Source organism: Vitis riparia, chromosome 1 (assembly GCF_004353265.1).
Source record: "Vitis riparia cultivar Riparia Gloire de Montpellier isolate 1030 chromosome 1, EGFV_Vit.rip_1.0, whole genome shotgun sequence".
Taxonomy (NCBI): Eukaryota; Viridiplantae; Streptophyta; class Magnoliopsida; order Vitales; family Vitaceae; genus Vitis; species Vitis riparia.
The window spans coordinates 3515935-3538239 of NC_048431.1; the positions used below are offsets into that span (position 1 = coordinate 3515935).

The 22305-nt window shown below is 35.9% G+C and overlaps 4 protein-coding genes across 4 annotated transcripts; 3 read left to right on the top strand and 1 right to left on the bottom strand.

Annotated features, from left to right (window-relative positions):
• Positions 1-113: 113 nt before the first annotated feature.
• LOC117916156 (glycosyltransferase BC10-like) lies at positions 114-2262 on the top strand. Its single transcript, XM_034832053.1, has 2 exons — positions 114-1321; positions 1397-2262. The coding sequence occupies exons 1-2, from the start codon at positions 683-685 to the stop codon at positions 2039-2041; spliced, it is 1284 nt and encodes a 427-aa protein (XP_034687944.1). The 5' UTR covers positions 114-682; the 3' UTR covers positions 2042-2262.
• A 4109-nt stretch (positions 2263-6371) lies between these two features.
• LOC117910990 (glycosyltransferase BC10) lies at positions 6372-9172 on the top strand. Its single transcript, XM_034825161.1, has 2 exons — positions 6372-7362; positions 8011-9172. Exons 1-2 carry the CDS (start codon positions 6790-6792, stop codon positions 8653-8655), a joined length of 1218 nt encoding a protein of 405 aa, XP_034681052.1. The 5' UTR covers positions 6372-6789; the 3' UTR covers positions 8656-9172.
• Positions 9173-9634: 462 nt separating this feature from the next.
• On the bottom strand, positions 9635-12621 carry LOC117922547 (probable leucine-rich repeat receptor-like protein kinase At1g68400). The gene is made up of 2 exons (XM_034840698.1): positions 11188-12621; positions 9635-10693 (listed from the first exon to the last, which is right to left on the bottom strand). The coding sequence occupies exons 1-2, from the start codon at positions 12536-12538 to the stop codon at positions 10029-10031; spliced, it is 2016 nt and encodes a 671-aa protein (XP_034696589.1). The 5' UTR covers positions 12539-12621; the 3' UTR covers positions 9635-10028.
• Positions 12622-18463: 5842 nt separating this feature from the next.
• Positions 18464-20546, top strand: LOC117912663 (delta(7)-sterol-C5(6)-desaturase-like). The gene is made up of 3 exons (XM_034827353.1): positions 18464-18680; positions 18998-19303; positions 20105-20546. Exons 1-3 carry the CDS (start codon positions 18464-18466, stop codon positions 20395-20397), a joined length of 816 nt encoding a protein of 271 aa, XP_034683244.1. The 3' UTR covers positions 20398-20546.
• Positions 20547-22305: the final 1759 nt, after the last annotated feature.

A 22305-nucleotide genomic window follows, 5' to 3' on the forward strand; every position in this document is an offset into this window, starting at 1 on the left:
AAAGAGACCTGCATATTTTGTGCCTTGTTCTGCATTCTTCTCCCAGCTCTGAAATTCTTGACCATGAACAATTTGAGGGTGCCTAGCATGGTTCTCAGTTTATCGGGTTCTTACTTCTCGGTTAAGGTTTGATGGGACTTGTTGGTTGGTGAAGATCTGACCTTTTTTTTTTTCTCCCTCTTCTTGTCATTAATAATATATTTTTCCTCTTTTATTCTTCAGCTCATCATTCTACCAGATGACACCCCCATCTCTGCTGTGGAACCCAGGACACATGTACAACACGCCCAAGTGCATTCATGTAGAACGCATGATATTCATGATAGCCCCTGCATCTCTCGTGTATGTGCGCGTGCAAATCACATCATTCATTCACCCCATCTGCCATTTACCTTGAAACGTCCCATTGGCAATTACAGAACTTCACACTCCTCAGCTTCCCTTGGCAGAATGTTCTTTAAGCCCTGTATTTCTTTAACAGAATGTTCTTTTCCCTAAGCAAAATGCCTAGCTTCTACCTCACACACACTACCACTGCGTTTTCCATGTGCATTTCCCCTTCTCCTTTCTCCAATTGGAACGTTTTAGGCCCACCCCAGTACTCATTTCTGGGCCTAACACCACCCTGTCTCACTTTATTGCTTTAAAGGAACCCATGGTTACGTTTTTGCATTAGTGGAGAATGCCAATTTCTCACTCTTACATTAAGGCACACAAAGAGATGAAGCAGTGCAGGTTCACCTTGTTTGTCAAAGAACTGTCAATACGCATTAGAAGGGAGGTTAGAGAAGGGAGTTTTCAGATCACAACTACTATATTCTTCTGTTTGTCAGTGGCATTTTTTGTGGTCATTCTGGGAATGTTCATCAATGATCATGTTAGGAAGTTCATAGTCTCAGAGGAATTCTACTTACCTCAACTCACTAAATTTTCTCAACTGTCACCTTGGTCTCCATATTCACAGTTTCTATGCAACACTTCCTTGTTTTCTTCTCCTACCTTGCCGCCGTTGAATTCCTCAACTAGTAGTAGAGCATTGAGAGATTTGATAGCTCCCAAGGAACTATGGCATTCCATGAACGATAAAGAGCTGATGTGGCGAGCATCAATGGTTCCTCATTTTGTGGATTACCCATATGATCGGATCCCAAAAGTGGCATTCATGTTTTTAAGCAGGGGAAGATTGCCATTGGCATCACTTTGGGAGAAGTTCTTCAAAGGTCATGCAGGGCTATACTCAATTTACCTCCATACTTCACCAGAATTCAACACTGAGATGCCAGAATCCTCGGTGTTTTACAAGCGCAGAATACCAAGCAAGGTTAGAATATTTTCCACAGCATTTCAAATTATATGTTTGACAAGATGAATCTCATTCCTTTGGATGTTTTTGCAGCCAGTTGACTGGGGAAAGGCAACAATGGTGGATGCTGAGAGGCGCCTGCTAGCGAATGCCCTCCTTGACTTCTCCAATGAGAGATTTGTTCTACTCTCAGAGACATGCATTCCTTTGTTCAACTTCACTACCATCTACAAATACCTCATCAACTCTAACCACAGCTTTGTCAGCTCTTTTGATGATCCTAGACACATCGGCCGTGGCCGTTACAACAAACGAATGTTTCCAACTGTGACATTGCCTGATTGGCGCAAAGGGTCCCAATGGTTTGAAGTCTACCGGAAGCTCGCCATTGAGATAGTGTCAGATGTGACATACTACCCCATCTTTCAAGAACATTGCAGGCCTCCTTGTTACATGGATGAACACTACTTAGCAACTCTTGTGAATAAGCTCCGCCCAGACCTGAACTCAAATAGGAGCATCACTTGGGTTGATTGGTCCAGGGGTGGCTCACACCCAACAAAGTTTGTGAGGAAGGATGTTGCAGAAGCGTTTCTGAATCAGGCAAGACATGGGTTTAATTGTTCTTATAATAGTGGTTTGAGCTCTATTTGCTTCCTTTTTGCCAGGAAATTTCATCCTAGCACTCTAGAGCCTTTGCTAAGGATAGCTCCCTCACTGCTTGGTTTTGACCCCTAGAATATGTTTATTCATGAGGCAATGATTTAAGTTGAGTTGCTACAGCACTTCCTCAGGCTTATGCCAACAAGCTACATGGGTCATGAGAACAATCCTATTCTACCAGGATTCAGGATGGTGCCTACCTTTTCTATTCTTCTTTGCCTTTCCAATCTATAGGTAAATTAAAATATTATGGAACACAATTTGTGACAAGTCCTGTAACATGGCCTGTTTTAAAAAAAATGCCTTGATAGTAGGATATATATAAAATGAAAGAACTAGCAATGGACCTCTACTTGCATGCACAGAAATTGAAACACATTCTCTAGTTCATAAGGTGTGTGATGATTCTTTGATCTTCATGATTGAAGGACCTGCAAAACCTAAAACCAGATGGAGAAGAAATAACAAAGAAATCATTTTGTAAGAAGAACAGGCAAAAAAAAAGAAAAAAGAATAGGTGAATAATATATACCAACATAACAATACATATCAATATAGCTTTAGGCTGAGACACCTTACTTTCTGGACACAAAAATTTATATTGCAGAAAGTAATTTGGTGAGGGTTAATTGCCATGGAGATCATCAGAGAGTAGTTTCTTTGGAGGTCATGGATAAATGGCTTGAGTATCTTAATCTGAAATCAAAATGGTCCTTTATAGATTTCTTCTAAGATTTGTTGAGCTCGTTTTAAAAGCTTGGATTGAGTTCTATTTATAGTGTTTAAGTTTTATCTTTTCAATTTTGAATTAGTCACAATTAATTTAATTTGAGTATATGCAAAATTATATAGGATTAAATTTTCCACTTTGAATATGAGTGAATCAGTTTTTTGAACTTGAATTTTTGCTTTAATGAAGTTTATAAATATAATTTGAGTGGTACTAAAATTTCATCTTATTTGAATTTTTTCTTTAAGAAATCAACAACTTTTATAGGCGAGGAATAATATTCAATTTAGGTTTTATATTGAATTAATTGATTAAAAGGGATAAAGAGATCCCGTATTTGTAATCTTCTCTATTTTTTGTCTTGAAAAGTGACCTATTTTTTTTTTACATAAATGCCCCTAAACATATTAATTATTTAAATGTATTTTTTTAATATATATATATATTTTTTTTTACAAGAAAAAAATGAGAACATTTTTGTTCAAAAGGAGTATTTTTGGGTTTAAAAAAAGTTGAAAGTTAGATTTACAAAATGAGGGCATGGACTTGGAAACCCCCTATTTGCCAATAGAAATGTTGGCCGACTTCCACACGAGATATATCGTATAACCCTTTTAGTGTGTTAATGAAACATGATATAACATTCATATTGCCCTCTAATATGAATAAAACTTTAAAAAGAATTATTTTGGTTCAATCATCTCTTTCTTGACTTACCTACTTGAATTGTCTATTTTGAATACCAATTAATCATATAAGATCCCCAATTTTTTATTTTATCATTTTTAATCAAATAACCCTCTTAAATTTTAACTTTTAAGAAACATCTTCATTTTTCAACTTTTACTTATAATAGTTGAAATATATCCTTAGACTTTACATTGTCATTGGTTAAACATTCAGTAACAACTTGCTTGAATCAACCAAAACTTTGATATGTGAATAACTTGTATCCATTTCTTACATACTTGAAAAATAATTTTTTTTCTTTGTTTCAAACCATAATAGTTTAGAGGTTCAAAAACAATTATAGTCAAATTTGATATCACATCTCATACCTCATCATTAGTGATGCTTTTGTCACTACTATTGTCATTTTCAAGTTCTTTAATATATATTTTCTCTCTTTTATTTTTATATTATTATTTATATCTTTTAGGTTCAATTATAAGAAAAAAATGAGGACATTTTTGTTCAAAACAAGTATTTTTAGGTTTAAAAAAAGTTGAAAGTTAGATTTACAAAATGAGAGCATGAACTTGGAAACCCCCTATTTGCCAACAGAAATGTTGGCCGACTTTCACGCCAAATATATCGTATAACCCTTTTAGTGTGTTGATGAAACATGATAGAACATTCATATTGCCCTCTTATAGGAATAGAACTTTAAAAAGAATTATTTTGATTCAACCATCTCTCTCTCTCGACTTACCTACTTGAATTGTCTATTTTAAATATCAACTAATCATATAATATCCCCAATTTTTTATTTCATCATTTTTAATCAAACAACCCTCTTATATTTTAACTTTTAAGAAACATCCTCACTTTTCAACTTTTACTTATAATAGTTGAAATATATCCTTAGACTTCACATTATCATTGGTTAAACATTCAATAATAACTTGCTTGAATCAACCAAATTTGGATAACTTGTATCCATTTCTTACATGAATTTTTTTTTTTTTCTTGTTTCAAACCATAATAGAGTGTAGAGGTTAAAAAACAATTATAGTCAAATTTGATATCAGACCTCATACCTCACAATTAGTGATGCTTTTGTTCATTTTCAAGTTCTTCAATATATATTTTCTCTCTTCTATTTTTATATTATACTTTATATCTCGTGCTTAATTAATTGTTCGAAAGCTTTTAATCAAGTTTTCAATGGATTTCTTGGACGGAAATTTCAATGATAGGAACTTTGGAGAATTTTTCTTTGTAATCAAGATTTAAATTCCTCCAGTTGTTGACGTAGTTCCTCGTTTTGTTGTGGAGTATTAATGAGTTCAAACATGCTGACAATTGAACGAGTATCATAGAAGAGACCGAGTAAATCTTTTTCCAAGTTTAAAAATAGCTTCAAGACTTGTTCATCAGTCAAATACAGAGCCAACAAATTACTCCTACTGAAAGGTCTCTTTATATTCCATCGTTTTTACATGCTTTCACAGAGTGAGGTACATGTTACTTCATAGATTGTCTTCAGGACTAATATTATCTTGATTGCAGTGTCGAGAGGGTGATGAAGATATATTTGTAGGCCGAGGAAGAAAGCCCAATGGCAGCAGAGCTGAAATGGAGAGAAACCTGCCGCTGGACTGCACAGCGCTCACTGTGCTGACCCAAAATTAACTATAAAATAGCGCTATTTCAGAAACTAGAGCGTGCCCCAAGTTTTGGTTGCAATATCGTGAGCCTGATGGAGATATATCCATAGACAAGGCCCAATGCCAAGTTGCAGATAAGCTGAAACGGACAGAAACCTGCCACGGGGCTCCACATTTCTCATTCTGCTGACCCAAATTTCACTAGTAGACAGCAGTATTTCAGAAACTAGGGCGTACCTCTAGAAAATGGGACAGAGTGGAACAAGTGTGTTCTGATACAATATGCTCATAAAATGATTGATCAAATATGTGGATTTAGCCCACTATTATATTTGATGGATCGGACTCAACCAGGGGAGGAGAGTCGACTGTATTTTGGATCGAGAGGGGAAGTGCTGGTTCATGTACAAAGTCAACCCAATGACAAAATATCTGATTGGTGGGTCCTTCATGAATAGCTGAGTCGTGTCCTGGTTCCTTCCCTTCTAACTAAATTGTTTGAGACACTAAAACAACGAGGACGTCTTTTGCCCCCAGAGCCACCAAAATAGACCAAACTTCAAACCTGGGGCTGAGGTAATCCTCTTGAAAGGTGGTTGATGTTAGCTTGTTTCAGTTTTAATCATATTCTAATCCTGCTCAATTACACGATTGATAAACATGTCTGAGAACCATATAATTGATTCCACTCATTCACTTTTTATATGCTTAATTAATTGCATGACATGCATGCCACGCAATTTTGTAAGTTGACTACTCTTTATGGGTTGGCTTTTCCAACCCCATATAAATCAACCCTGGAAAACACTTGATTTTCTTTTTAATAATTTGCACCAGAACCCATACTAACGAGATATTCAGAATCTTAGTTTGAAAGGAAAAACGATGATCCACGTTGCTTGGTACAGACTTCTAGATAGTACAAGGTTTTCATTCGCATGAATTGAACATCCATGGCCTTGTAGCTAGGCTGCTGCTTTGTGGACCTTTCACCTCTGGGACTTTTCAACGTTCCTGTTGGACAAGGAATTGATCCATCCCTAATTCACGCATTGATGTAAGTATTCTAAGGTCCGAACAACGCGTACGTGTCGCTTGAAATCTAGCAAACAGCATTTGCGGAGTGACACGGAATTGAGGGACCTCATTTGATTAAAGTGGCTGCTTTTACATGATTTTGTTAATCTCTACCATTCATACGAGGCTCACGAGGAACAGTTCAAAACAGTTTTTCGAAGAAGCCAAGCAGCCTGAGAAGAGAAAAGTCTGACTCAAATGGTCTACACAGCTGTCAGCATGCCAATCTAGAATGCGTGTATAAAAGGCGTCAAGGACTTGATGTCTCTCACCCTGTATATATTATTTATCTCTAGCTCCCTCCCATGATTCTGGTTTCTCATCCTTGAGCTTGCCTTTCTCCATCTCTCCTTGATTCTCAAACTCCATAACACTGGGTCGGAATTGGTCAGTGTTTAGATTTCATTGATTTAATTATAATTTTCTCCTATTGTTCTCTGTTTTATTGCTTCTAATTATAAGATCGCTGATTGATCTGTAAGAATTCTATTTCAAAATCTTGCCTTTTCTTGTAAACTAAAGCTTCTGTAGTTCTAGCTAAAAAGGCCAGAAATTAAGATTAAAAAAAAGAAGAAAGGAAGAAAAAAGAATTCCGAAGTTTTTCAACTGGCATCTTTAATCCTCTGAAACAAGTGTTTTGATCGATTAAGAGATAAGAATCTCTCCCTCTTGTTTCTCTCTGAACAATGAAGAGTCAAAACCAAAATTCACTGGCCACAGCTATCAATCTCCTTGGTTCACGATGGAATCCTCTCCATCTCTTTTCTTGTTTCTTCTTCTTTGCATTTGGTCTAACCTTTGGAATCATACTCAGTTTCAATCTCAAAAACTTCTCATTTAATCTCCAAGTCACTCAATCATCCCCCTCCCCATCAGCATCAGCATCAGCACCACCCCCATCCCCACTGGTTTCCCCATTGCCAGCATCAACCTATCCCACAAATGAAACTTCAAAAGCCGGCCGTCGCATAGGACTGAGCCAATATATGAAGCCGCCTAATGCTATGCACGACATGGATGATGAGGAGTTGCTATGGAGGGCTTCAATGGCTCCTCAGATTCGTGAGTTTCCATTCAAAAGAGTTCCCAAGGTTGCTTTCATGTTCTTGACCAAGGGGCCGTTATCATTGGCTCCTCTGTGGGAGTTGTTCTTCAAAGGGCATGAAGGGCTCTACTCAATTTATGTGCACTCACATCCATCATTCAACGAAAGCGAGCCGGAAAATTCAGTGTTTCATGATCGGAGAATTCCCAGTAAGGTTAGTTGGTTGCATAGTTTCTTACTTATTCTCTATAATTTCGTGTACACATTCCAATCATGCCTGTTACTCGGTAGCATAGACAATGAAACTGAAAGCGAATTAACAACACGCATAGCCCTCCACCTTTTGCTATACGGCGGATATCGGCCACGAGGAGAAAGGCAGATAGAGCTACCTAAAACGTATGAGCTAACCATGAAGTTGGCTTCAAATAGATTAATACCTTTCTGGTATGACACATAATGACTGGCTTCTCCATTTGACTCTGATAGAGAAGAGAAGACTGATCTGTTTTTTTTTTTTTCCCTTCAAAAAAGTACTTGAAGCTGGTCACGGTGTTTATGGTCTTTTGATCATCATGGAACAGTGTGATCTTCAGCAATTCATAAATTGGAGTAGCATTTAATGGAGTGCGTCCATGAGACCCAAAATGAAGGCACTGCGTATTTACTGTTATATAAAAGTAGATGGCTCCTTATACTCTTGGCAACAAACCTACCCTTGTGATCAAATATTTAGTTATTTACCCTTTCTGTGGGGAGATTTTGCTTGCTTGATCTCTTGGTTCTTGTGCAAATCAATCTATTTTCTTTGTCATCTGCCAGAGTTCTAATTGATGTTCTTCATGATCTTGCAACATTGCAGGAAGTCCAATGGGGAAAGTTTAACATGATTGAAGCTGAACGCCGTCTACTAGCCAATGCTCTCCTTGATTTCTCAAACCACCATTTTGTTCTCCTCTCAGAATCATGCATACCCCTCTTCAATTTCTCAACCATCTACTCTTACCTCATGAACTCCACACGAAATTATGTACAGACCTATGATTTCCCTGGTCCAGTTGGCCGCGGCCGATACAAAGAGAAAATGTATCCAACAATCACAATTGAACAATGGAGAAAGGGGTCCCAGTGGTTTGCGGTGGATCGAAATCTCGCCACGGAAATAATCTCTGACCAAACTTATTTTCCCATATTCCAAAAGCACTGCAAGTCTTCATGCTATGCTGATGAACACTACTTGCCAACATTTGTGGGTATAAAATTTTGGGAGAGGAGTGCAAATCGAAGCTTGACTTGGGTTGATTGGTCAAGGGGTGGGGCTCACCCAGCTAGGTTCATGAGGTGGGACGTGACCATTGAGTCTTTGAAGAGGTTGAGGAGTGAGGGTAGATGTGACTACAATGGGAAGAGCACCAATATCTGTTTCTTGTTTGCAAGGAAGGTCATGCCAAGCGCTTTGGAGAGGCTGTTGAGGTTTGCACCTAAGGTCATGCACTTCAATTCTTAGCTCCATTTTCATTATTTATTTGTAACACTTTAGGGCGGCATAACAACAAAAATGCCCAAAATTTAATCTGTGCATATTTATTATTTTATTTGAAGTGTAAACAACCACATTATTTTGATTATAGAGTAGTTTTATTCATAATAGAAATGGGCCAAAAATGCAAATTGGAGTATGATTTTGGTTCTGCTAATTTGCAATTTTAGATGTTCATCCATCAAATTTGATGCCATTTGGCAACCCAATATCGAACTACATGCTTAAGTTTCCTAATTAAAGCCATTCAACCAGGTTCAAGCAGGTAAAGCATCGTATAGGATGGAAAGCATCTTGATTTGCTTGAATAACCACAACAATTATCATGATTAAGTTTTTGTTTTTTTGCTTTTTTTCATTTTGTTTTTTTCTTATTGTTGAATTTGATCCTGGGATCATGATAGTGAGGAACAAAATGATTAGATTCATAGCAAAAATGGTAAGATTTTTAGACCGTTGGAGAAAAGAAGGGAAATGCTTAGAACAAAAGAGTTGGTGAACCCCGTGAGCCAGTAAATAATTTACAATTTCTTTATTTTTTTTACCTGATATAAAATGCAGTATGACTTTAATGAATTTATACTTTTAATGTGAAATTTATGAAAATGGCAATGGGGGCCCAACCGAGTTGACCAAACTTACGGTCAAAGGCAGATAAAACTACGAGCTCAGGTAGCTAGAGACAGACAAAAATCTGGCTACCAACCAGGCAGGGACACGAGCATATGGCTTCTCTCCCATATAATACGTATCTATGTTTTGAATTTAATTTTTGGGTGGAAGAATGTGAAATTTCTTTTAAATTCATAATAAACAGAGTGGATTGAAGGAGATCCACATGCTGTATAGGTCTAATCAACGTATATTTGGCAAGATTCTGTCTCAAATGAGAACGAAAGTGGGCATGATTTCAATGTTGTGTCTCAGTGGTAGATGCACAAAGATAAGATAGTACTTCAGAGACACTCTGCCATTTGGAAAGTTGTTACACCCACTGTCAGTTCACAAGGTCACTGTGAGTCTGTGAGTAGGGCCGTGGTTGAAGACACTGGAGGCCATCACCAACCTCCAGCAAGGGGTTCAATCATTCCTCTTTTCAATCCTTCGGTGACATTTCTTTTGCAAAAATGTCCTAAATTTAAGCCACCTTGCTTGACAAAAATACAAATCCTCACAAACTTATCCCTCCCACACCCATTCGGTAAACAACCGAGAGAGAGCCCTGTGGATCAGGGCTAATTAACTAATGAACACAATAGAGAAAAAACTGATTTCCAAGGGGAAAAAGAAAAAAAATTCCTAATTTACATGACTACCATAGAAGCAACAAACATCATGGATCACTGGCTCACTCCGCATGTGTCCTCTGAAACGGAGGGTGAGTCCGACACGGAGTCGAAGGTTTCATGGGAGGGGGACACCTCCACCCCACGTATCTCCTCGATCATTTTCACCACGTAGCTCATCTTGGGTCGTTGATCTGGTGAAGGGGTAGTGCACGCCATTGCAATCTGCAACAGTCCAACCATTTCCTCCTCGATATCCTTGTACCTCATCAGCTCCAAATCAAACACCTCCGCTGTCCATTCCTCTCTCACCACCGACTGCACCCACCGTGGAAGATCCACCACTCCTCCGTACCCAGACCCAGGCCCACCGTTCTCCATCACGGAAGGGCACTTTCCTGTGAGCAGCTCCAGCAGAAGCACCCCGAAAGAATACACATCAGACTTCTGGGAGCCCTTTCGGCCGTCCAATATTTCAGGGGCACGGTAGCCATTTGATCTGGGTGCAGCCGTTGAAGAGGCAAAGACGGAGAGACCAAAGTCGGAAACTCGTGCGCTACCGCATTTATCAAGGAGGATGTTTGTGGACTTGATGTTACCGTGGGTGAGTTTAAGCGTCTTGCATGAGTTGTGAATAAAGGCCAGTCCTCGCGCCGCTCCGGCTGCAATCTTCAACCTCGTGGTCCAGTCCAGAGGTGTTCTTCCGGGTCCACGGTTCCCTGTCGAGGAAAATGCATAATTACGCTTAATTAAGCGTGTTTAAGATGAAACTAAAAATTTACAAACCTTGACAATATATATAAATCAATGGCTGAAAAGCGCAACAGATTGTATGATGAAGCAATAACGAGAGGGAGGGCAATGATACAGGGCATCTGGCTCATGGTAAGGGCAGTTGAGAAAAGAACAAAAAGAAAATAAAGACACGAAAATGGAATACGCAGAGCAGGGTCTGAGCATCCTACAGTAATCCCAATTCCCAAATCAGAAATTAAGATGCTGTGTCTTTTCCTGGAGTCTCTTTTTGTGTAATTGATGACTGGGAAAGGTACAAAACAACTGTAATGGGACCCCACTCATCAACCAATTTCATTTAACTCACGCCTCAGGTGGCCAACCTGCCACTTTTTTCTCATGAATCAGAACGTCCAGATTAGCTGAAGAAAAAAACCTTGGTTTATTGGTTCTGGAATCAAACAGGGTGATAACTTACCGTGAAGAAGCCAAAATAGACTGCCATTAGGCATGTAATCATAGACCAGCAACTTCTCGTCTCTGGCAAAATAATAGGCCCTCAAATTAACGACGTTAGGGTGCCGTAACCGTCCCAGCACCTCCATATGCTGCTCGAACTCACGTTTCCCTCCAACGTGAGCGTCCTTGAGTCGTTTAACGGCGACGACATTGCCGTCGTCGAGAACGGCTTTGTAGGCCGTTCCGAAGCCGCCTTTGCCCAGCATCTCAGCGGAGGCTCGAAGCAAGTCTTCCAGCTCGAACCGCTTCACGCCTTCGAAGAACACCATTCGACCCCTCTCGTACCCAGCTTGGGCTGGATATGGGCTGGATGAGTACACAATTTTTTCCCCCTCGAGGATTTGCGAGCTCTTGCCGTCTCTCATTTTTCCAGCGTAATTTCGCCAGAAGTAGCAGTAGAGAAGGAGAGAGACTATTGCGAGGACCAAAATGTCGCCGAGTATGATGGCGATCATGGCCACTGGACTTACTTTTCCTGTGGCACCGTGGCGAGTATTTTGTGGCTGGACTGGCGTTGTGGATATCGGTATTGAGCTCGGCGAGGAGGCAACTATTGCTGGATTTCCGCCAGGAATCACCGGCGATGCGATTGCGCCACCGGATCCAGGTTTCGTTGGGTCGCCCGCGACGTTCTTGCATGTTGACATGGGAGATCCACAGAGAACCGCATTTCGGTCAAAGGCAGACACAGGGAACGCGGAAAGAGTTTTCGGTATTTCACCGGCGAGGCGGTTTCCGGAGACGTTGAAGTCCTGCAGATTCGGGAGATTCAAACCCGTAATGCTGCCGGAAAACCGGTTTTCTTCCAGACGTAGAGTAAGAATATGTGCCAAGTGGTTGACTGTCTCCGGAATCTGGCCCGATAAGTTGTTGTGAGACAAATCGAGACGGTACAGCCGGAAAAGAGACGCGACGGAAGCGGGAAACTCCCCCGAGAACTCATTGTAAGAAAGAAAAAGCAGCTTCAGAGCAGTGAGGTTGGAGAGATTCGGAATAGGGCCAGAGAGGCGGTTTCGCTTGAGACTCAGAACTCGAAGTTGAGTGAGAGATGCAAGGGGCTGGAAACTGCCTTGCAGGTCGAGACCCTCGAGCACGAGGCGAGACACTCTGTTCTGGAGACAGGAAACGCCGTACCAGCTGCACGGATTAACCGTTACGTTCCAGGTAGTGAGCTTGTTAGCAGCATCGGCAGTTTCTTTGAACGCCATCAAAGCTTCCAAATCAGAACTCGTAGAAGCGTGGAGTAGAAAGAAATGGAGGATGAAGAGAGCAAAAGCAAAATGCAAGCTGGTGAGAGTGGGTTTCGCCATTGTCGCCCTGCAACTGGAGAGAGAGAGAGAGAGGCAGAATGTCCACTGGAGAGACTGAGAAAGAGCGTTTTAGGGTGGGGACATTTAGCGAAAGCACGGAGGCGTGGGTAGAAACGTAATTAATGGGGAAATGAGGGACGGGTACCGATAATAAATGCTGGTAATATTCTATGTGGGTTGGGTGGAATTGGAAGGACTGAAAAGCATGTAACGTGTGCCCTTGGGCCGTGGGGGTATCACCCGATCCAACCTCGTCCGCATCAACCCTTTTCTCTACACCTTCTCATTTCATCTACACCGCTCGATCGCTCGATCGCAGGAGTCAAGGGCGAAGACTTCGTCAACGGTAGGTCTGATGCTAATTTAAGATACATCATACAAACAACAGATTCGAGACACGTGCCTTCAAACACATGCGAAAGGCCTGAATTGTCCTTAACAAATATAGCGTTCCGTACTCACACGATCTTCTGACACGCGTGCACTACACACTTCACTAACAATAAAAAATAAAATTACTACGGTTTCATTGACCAGAACAACCCTAATGAACCACCAGAATTACCCCGAGATGAAACAGCTAACGTGAGGATTAAATGAAGAGGAGTAGGGGCAATTCTACGATAAAAGCGAAAGGGCTTCAGTGTGGGGCAGCGAAGAAGACGAATAAAGCGTTGATCTTGGTTTCTCGAAGTTGTCGAGAGCTTTTGCTTTTGCTTTGATTTTTTGCATAAGACCAGTCATCTCTTGCTGCCCGCTTTTTCTGGCGAGGAGTTGTTGTAGGGTGTATTTCCGATGCACCTTAAGAAGAATGAAACCCACTCTCGAAGCACTTAGGAGCATCCGAGTGGTATGGGTCAAAAGCTCGCAATTGTTGATAATGGCGAATATAGAAGAGCGTATTGGTTGGATTGAATATTAAAAGCATACAATATTGCGGATAGTGTTAGATGATGGCTTTATCTTTTATCCCAATCTTCTTTCTTCGATGTGTAAATTGCATTAAGATTCCAAAAGCGATTCCCAATGCAATGAGCAAAGAAATATTAAAACACAAATTTCTTTTTGACCCTTGGAGCCTTTGTCTCCAACTCAAATTTTGGCGCTCGATACGGCGCCCCCAAGATGGCCTCAGCCGGACCAGCAACTTCAATCAGGAGCGTTAGCTTTTAGTGCACTGGTCCCACTTCAATTCATCGATCGGTGCCTTCGATGGCGGAGCAGCCATCGTGTTGTTTCGTACATGCATTTTCACTGTATCTACTTATAGTGCTTTTAACTAAGGATGAAAATATCGATAATTATAGATACTTTGATTTTACGGATATATCAGAAATATATCGACGGATATTTTTAAAAAAAATATCGATAAGCTTAAAATTGTTAAAAACTCATGAAAATGTAAAGAAAACCTCGTAATAATATAATTAGAAGTATAATAGACATTTTAAAATTATTTTATTGAAAATTTTGATATATATATATATAACATGATTTATCATATTTGATAATAAAAATATGAATTTTATAAGTATACATTTATTATTAAATTACATATAATATTATGATATTTGATTTTAATATATCTAATTTAAAAATATATATTAATATTAAAATATAATCCATTTAATTCAATTGTATTAAATAATATAAAATAAATTATGATATATATATATATATATATATATAATTTTTAATATTTAATTAATTATTAATGATATTAAAAACATTATGAAGAAAATTATATAATTTTTATATTTGTGGTAATTAATTAAAAGAAATTTTGCATTTAATTATAAAATAATTATAATTAATTTACTCTTTAAAATATTCTTTTAATATTTTATTTATATAATGAGTTTAAGTATATATAAATTTAGTGCATATTATATAATAAGGGCAAGTTAGCCCAGATGGCAAGTGGATTGACACCAAACTAGCGCCTTTGATTTCCGTTGACCCACGTTGGGAAAAATCGCCAATTTATGTTTAGGGTTCAAATCCCCTCGGAACGCGTTTGACTTTCGTTGACTCGCGTTGACCATGCGATATATCGGGAAAAATCGCCGATATAGACATTTTCTTCCTTAATTTGACCTGAGGGGAAGATTTTGTGGAAAAATATTAAATTTAATAATATTTATTTTTTGATTGAATAGAAAAAGTCAAAATATTTAATTTTTTTATCAAAAGAAAATATTAATTAATAAAAATTTCAAACATTTTGCATATTATAAAGCAACCATTAAAAAAGCCATCTTTATTTATTGATAATTATTATAAAACAAATGGAAAAAAAATTGTTTAACATGATTTTATTTACGTCGACTTTTGCTAGTGGGCGTGACGACATGCTACGGACAAAAAATTGTCTTTATGTATATAAAATTTCTTTCATTGCAGAAGGGAGACCCTATAATGTGCATGTAACATGAATCATTTGTTGGAGCCCATTATAAAATTATTGAAAATAAGCAAATTATTTGCCAATTCCTATTGAATATTATTTTATAGTCCTATTTTTGGGAAAGCCAGTAATTGCCAAAAAAAGATTTATATGTGAGTCATGGGCAAACTATGGAGACTCGGCCAAGCCCACTACACCCGAACCTGAACTCAGCCCATGTAATCATGGTTCAAATTTTCTCCTCGTTAGCTAATGACTTGTTCTCTTGACCTCTTAACTGAATCCCATACCTTCAAGGAAGACTATGCTTTCCCACACTATACCTTCAATGAGCAGGGTGTGTATCAATATGATCTGTTATTATGTTTTGCTTAGCATATTGTCGAATTAATCTGTTGGGTGGGCTTTTAGTCCAATTAATCCATGAGGACTGGGTTTCTTAAAGTCCATATGTGGGTTGTTCTTTCTGGGGACAGCTTAAGCGCATTTGTGGGTGTTGCTGTTTTAGAAAGAATAATTGCTGATGTCTAAGCAAGAAAAAAAAATATATTGGATGAAGAAACAATCTATTTGATAGTAATCGTAGGAGGTGTTTATAACATTTCTAACATTTGAAAACTTTTATCATAAAAAGTTATTTGCAAGTGTTAGAAAGTTTAGAAATACTTCCTAAAATGACTACCAAACAAATCTTATGAGATGAAATGATGGTTTTTCTATCTTAATGTATTGACAAATTCCACTAACTTCGAGTCATAGAGATATAGTAAGACCATTGTATGTCCCTTAATTGTTGATAATGGAAGGAATTTTCTTTTCTGAGTTTTTTTAAAAATATATTTTGAGTTTTTTTTTGTATCATTTTTTTATGTCTTTTTGTTAATATTTTATTGTAGATGTTGTTGGTTCATTATTACTTTCATTGTTGGGTTGCTGTTGTGTAAATATTTGCCTTGCGTAAGTTTTATGGTTCTATCTATGCTTAGCTATTCCCCAAAGGTGTTCAATCATCCCCAATAAGTACTCAACTATCTCTAATGCATAAATGGTATTAGAGTTGTGATTGCTTTGGAGTGTTTTTTAGAGGGATGGAAATCTAAGGAAGCTCCACCTCCATGATAAAACTTAACAATTCAAATTGGTTTATGTTAAATTTATGATAGAAGATTTTATCACCATCAAAAGGTCTTACCTTAGAAGGTGAACAAGTACTAGTCTCTAGAAGGTGAAGTAGTTTAGCCAAGGATACCTATGATGCAAAATGGAAAAAGATGAATAAGAAAGTAGGTCTCTACAATAGATAATGGATTGATACAAGTTCCCGCTAGGAGAAGTTGGGGTCAATATTTGAACATAAAATTACAAGGAATAATTTTTTTTTTCCTAAAGAAGTCGGTGAAAATGAAACTAAAAGAGGGGACTTCAATGGTTGATCACTTCAATATTTTTCGAAGTGTGACAAATCAAAACACTACTAGGCAATGGTGTTTGATTACGAGGTATAGGATTCCTTCTTGTTATGTTCATTGCTAGATAGTTGAGAGATTTTTGTTGTAGCTATTGATAACATTATTCCAAATAATACATTGTTTATGAAGGTTGTGAAGAACAATCTATTTAATAAAGAGACAAGAAGAGGGACTTTAAGTATAAATGTATATATAGTACACAAATTGTGTTGTAGAAGATAGGGAAAAAAATTAAAGGACAAAAAACTCATGACAAGTTTAAGGGAAGGTTTAAATTTAAAGAGGGGTACATGAAAAAGAGAATTGTCATATGTGGAAAGGGAATAAAAGTAGAGTAAGAAAAAAGAAGATGATGAAATATGACAATTACACCATTCAAAAGTAATAAAGCCTTGGTTGTTTTTTGAGTGTCTAGATATAAATAATTAGAGAGTTGAGTGAATTGTAGGCACTCTTGATTTCTAGCTAAAAAATTGGAGATTTTGATATGGTTAAGATGAGTATTTCTAATTACTCTAAGATTATAGGAATGACTAATGTGTCCTAAGACCAATGTGGGATGTAGGTATATGTGGTTTTGCATTGGACAATAGGGAATATAAAAACCACTTCAGTGGTGAACGGTGGAAGCTTATAAAGGGTTCTTTTGTAGTTGCCAAAGAAAAAGTGTATTGCATTTTATGCAAAACCCAAGGAGAGGTTTCTAAGGAAGTTGAATCTTGTAGAGAAGGCCTCATTGGGGCTATGATGTAAGAGGCTAGGTCATACTAATAAAAGAGGATGTCAAGTTTAGGCAAGGAATTCTTCACTACCTTGGCCAAAAATGATTCTTTATATCTATATGATCACAAGATTTCTCCAATAGCATCCAAAAGGACGTTGGCGAAGCTAAAGTTGATGTACTTAGCTGATTTTTAAAGCAAAAATATCTCATCACATCATTCCTCCTATTTTCCCGACTTTCTTTACCATGACCAAATCAAATCCCAAATTCTGATCATTTTTCGCCTTTGATTTCCTTATGATTTGTCAACCCTCTCATTTTATAAACAAGATAACATTAGATCAAGTAATTTTGATTTAGAAAAATTTCTCATTTCTTAAACTTTCAACAAAAACATTTGAATTCACTTTTATTTGCAAAAAACAAATTAGCCTCAAATAACTAAAAGTATTGCTTGGTATTTGTTTAATGAGTCGTTGATCTTGCTTAGCATTTGTTCAATTACTCAAGTTTCTTAAATTTTAAGCTAATTACTATTAAAATAAAGGTTTATATATATAAGGGTTAGTGTATGCAAGTGATGCGTCAAAAACAAATTTGGTATAGAACTTTGATTCTATAAAAATATATTTTTAAAACCTTAAGATTGTATTTGATTTTCGAAAAATTTAAAAGAAAATATAAAAGAAGGAAAATAAAGATGAAAAATAGAAGGAAATAAAAAAAATAAAGGAAGATACAATATAAATTTAAAATTAATAAATTAATTTTATATGTTTTAAAAATAAATTTAAAACTAACAAATTATTTTTGGATTAAATAATTTTAAAATACACATATTTTTAACTAATTTTAATTATATTTGATTTACTTTATATATATATATATATATATATATATTATCACAAAACCAAACATTAAAAAAAATATTTTTTCTTTATTTAGTCTAACTGAAAAACTAATTATTGAATGAGGTTTTTTTTTTCTCTAATAGCACAAGCCCATCATCCAAGTGTGACGTACAATATTTAAGTGTACATCTATCATTTCCTGAAAAACTTGCTTAACACCACATTCATCTCCTGGATTTATGGACTCAATTGCTATATTACTTATATATTAAGATATCATCCCAATAAATTATGGACTCAATTGTATCCTTCATCATATGAAAATTTAAAATACCCAGACGAATCATATAAATGATACATCCCAACATGGTCAACATTTTTTATTTTATTTTCCAATTCTAGGAATGCGCAATTATCTGATTTAAAAAGATGTCTCTTCCTCACCAAAGCTTTGTGTCCAGTTTTCCTTCACAAATGGAAGAATACTTGCAGCTTTTCAAGAGTGAAACCGATTTCTACAACCAAATTGTGCTAGGAAGTCTGTTGCCTGAAAACATATGGAGATCTCTACCTCATGTTTGCAGGACATGGTTGAGAAACTATGTTGCAGGAGTCTTAGTTTACTCCATTACTGGGTTTTTGTGGTGTTTCTACATTTACTACCTCAAACGGGATGTTTATCTTCGTGGAGGTATGCGTTCTATGTTCTATGTTTGTACTTTTTGTTGCTGTTTCATTTGCTTGTTTCATATGAATGATGCTTGTAGCACAGCATCATTTAGTTGTGTATTTCATTTGCTTGAGAGCTAGGCCATCCCTAATTTTAGCTCAGTACTTGAAGGAGAATAGTGGTAGAGCAGCTCTGAATAATTAAGGTGATGGATGGCAGTCTTGCTATGTTCATGATAGTGGAACCTTATGGCATTTTTTTTTTCAAATGCGTGCTTATTCCAATAGTGCTCATTAGGGAATGGCACGTCTTCTTGAGCTCTTAATTACATCTTGCAGATGCCATACCTTCAATGAAGACTATGGTTTTGCACGTCAAAGCTTCCATGAGGAGTTTGCCCTGGTTTGCAGCTCTCCCAACATTTTCAGAGTATGCAGTCGAAAATGGGTGGACAAAGTGCTTTTCAAGAATAAGTGAAGTTGGCTGGTTTGCCTACTTGGTGTACATCATGGCATATATTGTTTTTGTGGAGTTCGTAACATATTGGATTCACAGAAAGTTGCATGACATAAAACCCTTGTACAGGTATCTTCATGCACAGCATCACAGTTACAACAAGCAGCACAAACTTTCTCCTCTTGCTGGTAAATTCTTCCTACTCTTGCTTATTGGAGGTCTTCCAAGTTATATTCCATTTTCACCTTTCCAGAGGTCATTTGAAACAAGGATATCGTCTATTTTCCTGTCCACTCGGCATGGGTTAAAGAAAAATACTTGCCATTTGCTTCCGTGATCATAGACCTAATCCATGTGATCAAATTTTTTAAATCAAAGATTCCTCCCTCATCAATTGTCATTTTCGAGAAGTAAACTACTAAAATATATGAATAGAAGAGCCTACTCTAGAGGAAGCTCCAACTCCAAGTGAGTCTCTAAAATCGTGCGGGATAAGCAAATGGGATAGGATATAAAAGTCTGAATCTTATTTATCTTTCGATAATTGAATAGAATAAGGGGTGGCTGGTGAGGTTTGTGTGTGTGTGTGTGTGTGTGTTTTCATACCTCTTTTGTATAGAATTTAATATCCTAAATTATAAATCATAAGTACTCTCATTTTGTGTCCCTCTTTCCTTCATTTTATAATTAACACACAGGAAAAAAAAAATCTCATAGAAAATGTTAATATATGACAATATTAATACATGCTATGATTTAATATTTTTATTCTATATAGAACGATTTTATATATTTAATACCATATGATACATTTTTTTTTACAATGTGGTATACATAATATTGAAAAAAATAGGATACATTATACCACATAAGATATATATTTTAATCATATGTGGACTCATACATATGTGTATATACTAATAATTAATTTTAAAATAATGTTTTGCATTAATTGTGGTATCCTACTTAAATATATCCTTTTGTGTCAGGCATGGCTCTTCATCCTTTGGACGGTCTAGCTCAGGGAGCACCCCATACAATAGCACTCTTCCTAGTGCCAACCCATTTAACAACCCACCTTACTATTACATTCTTCGGGGCCATATGGACTGCAAACATTCATGACTGCATTGACGAGAAGCTGTGGCCGATAATGGGAGGGGGTTATCATATGATACATCATTTGTCAAACCGCCATAACTATGGTCTTTACACGATATGGATGGATTGGATGTTCGGAACTCTCTCTCATCCTATGTCCGATGGAACCAAGCCAAACTGAGGAACTTGCCCAGCTTTCTCTCTTGCATGTGAATTTCTATTGCCCATCTTCCCCTCATGCTTGTCAACTTTTGTTGTGTGCATTGACATGTTGTCTTGATACTCATTGTGGCTTGTTTATAAGAATTGTGGGGTTGTTTAAAATTTTCATCTTGATGCTACACAAATTGGTTCTTCCCTTCACTTGATCATTAGCGCCCCCCACCCAAAAAAAAAAAAAAAACCGAATTTCAACCAAAATTGATCCATTTAATTTGGACGTTTCATTAACTACCCTTTTATGCACCAATGTGATCAATGCACTGCCAACAACACCAAAACACTCAAAATTTTAAAAATGAAAATAAATTTAAGGCTATCTTTAAGAAATGTTTTTGAACCCGTTCTAAAATATAGTTTTACGATGTTTTCTAAAATATTATTAATTTGTTTTTTATGTTTTAAAAATAAATTTAAAATGTAGTAGTTTATTTTTAATTATTTTTTATATAATTATTTTTAATAATCCTAAAATTTAAATATAAATAATTAAAAAATGTTAAAACACCATATTTTTTTGTGTTTAAAAAAAAAACTATTTTTTGTTTTTAGTTGCCAAACTTTTATTTATTTTATAAATTATTATTATTATTATTATTATTATTATTATTATTAGAGAAAAAAAACCATTTTAAAACAAAATTAGTAAGTAGGGTCTTAAATTTTGAATCTTAAAAACTAAGGTGGTAATTGTTATTTTTGCTTAGAATATGAATGCAACTGAATTTGACTTAAATATAATAGTTAAATGTTATTAAATATTTACATTGTTTAATTATTTTTTATTAATATTTGAATATCGTTAAATATTATAGTGTCATTTAATCCGGTTTAGTTTTCTTTCTTCTATTTTTAAGACCAAAAAATGATACTAGGTGTCTTTCCTATATAAAGTGGAATTTTTTTTTTTTGAGATTTATCTTAAAAAGATAATTACTTTTAAAAACTATTTAAAAAGTGAGGTATTAAAATTTTTTTACTACCTCAAATTTTAAAAGTAGTTTTTAAAAAGTTTAAGTGTGGACCTCACATTTCGCTAGATACTTTCCACTTTATTTGTTTGGTGAAAATTTGATTTTTTGAAAAAAAAAAAAAAACTTGGATTCGTCACTTATTTTTGTTTAATTTTTTAAGGGAAAAACAAAAGAAGAAAAAAAAAACCCTAAGTGTGACTTCTAAAGGAAAAATGGATCTGTAAAAACACCGAGTCTGGTTCGGGGTTAGGTTACTTATTGGAAAGGTATGATGGTGAGTCATAACACCCCTCTAATCCAGTATACATACGGTCTCTACTAAACAAATTAAGGGAATTGTGACAATTAACTAATTAATTATGGATACTAAAAAAAATAATCAAGCAAATGAGTATGTACAAGTTATAGTGAAAATCAATATACAAAAAAATAATTATGAAATCTAATTACAAAAATACACAAAATAAATACTAAGAAATTATGCAAAATGAATTATTGAACTAAAAAAAAATATTAAAAAAAATAGTTTTTAAGAAATTTCAAAGGATTTTATTAAAAATGATTTTGAATTAATGATTTCAATTTATTTATTACAAAAAAGAATCAATTTATTTTCTCAATTTCATTTGTATTCAATTTTCCAAAAAGCTATTTACACTTATTGTAGCAAAATAATTTATTATAAGATTTTAATTATGGTACAAAAATGATTTTTATTTGCTTTTATTAGAAAATAATGAATTTTTACAATTTTATTTACAAAAGTATTTTGATCCATTTTCATTTAAAAAAAATTGATTTAGACAAATTATTTAAAAAGATATAACTTTATTTGCAAAAAAAAATTAATTCAAAAGAAAAAAAAGATTTAAATCCTCTATTTTAAAAAAATAATT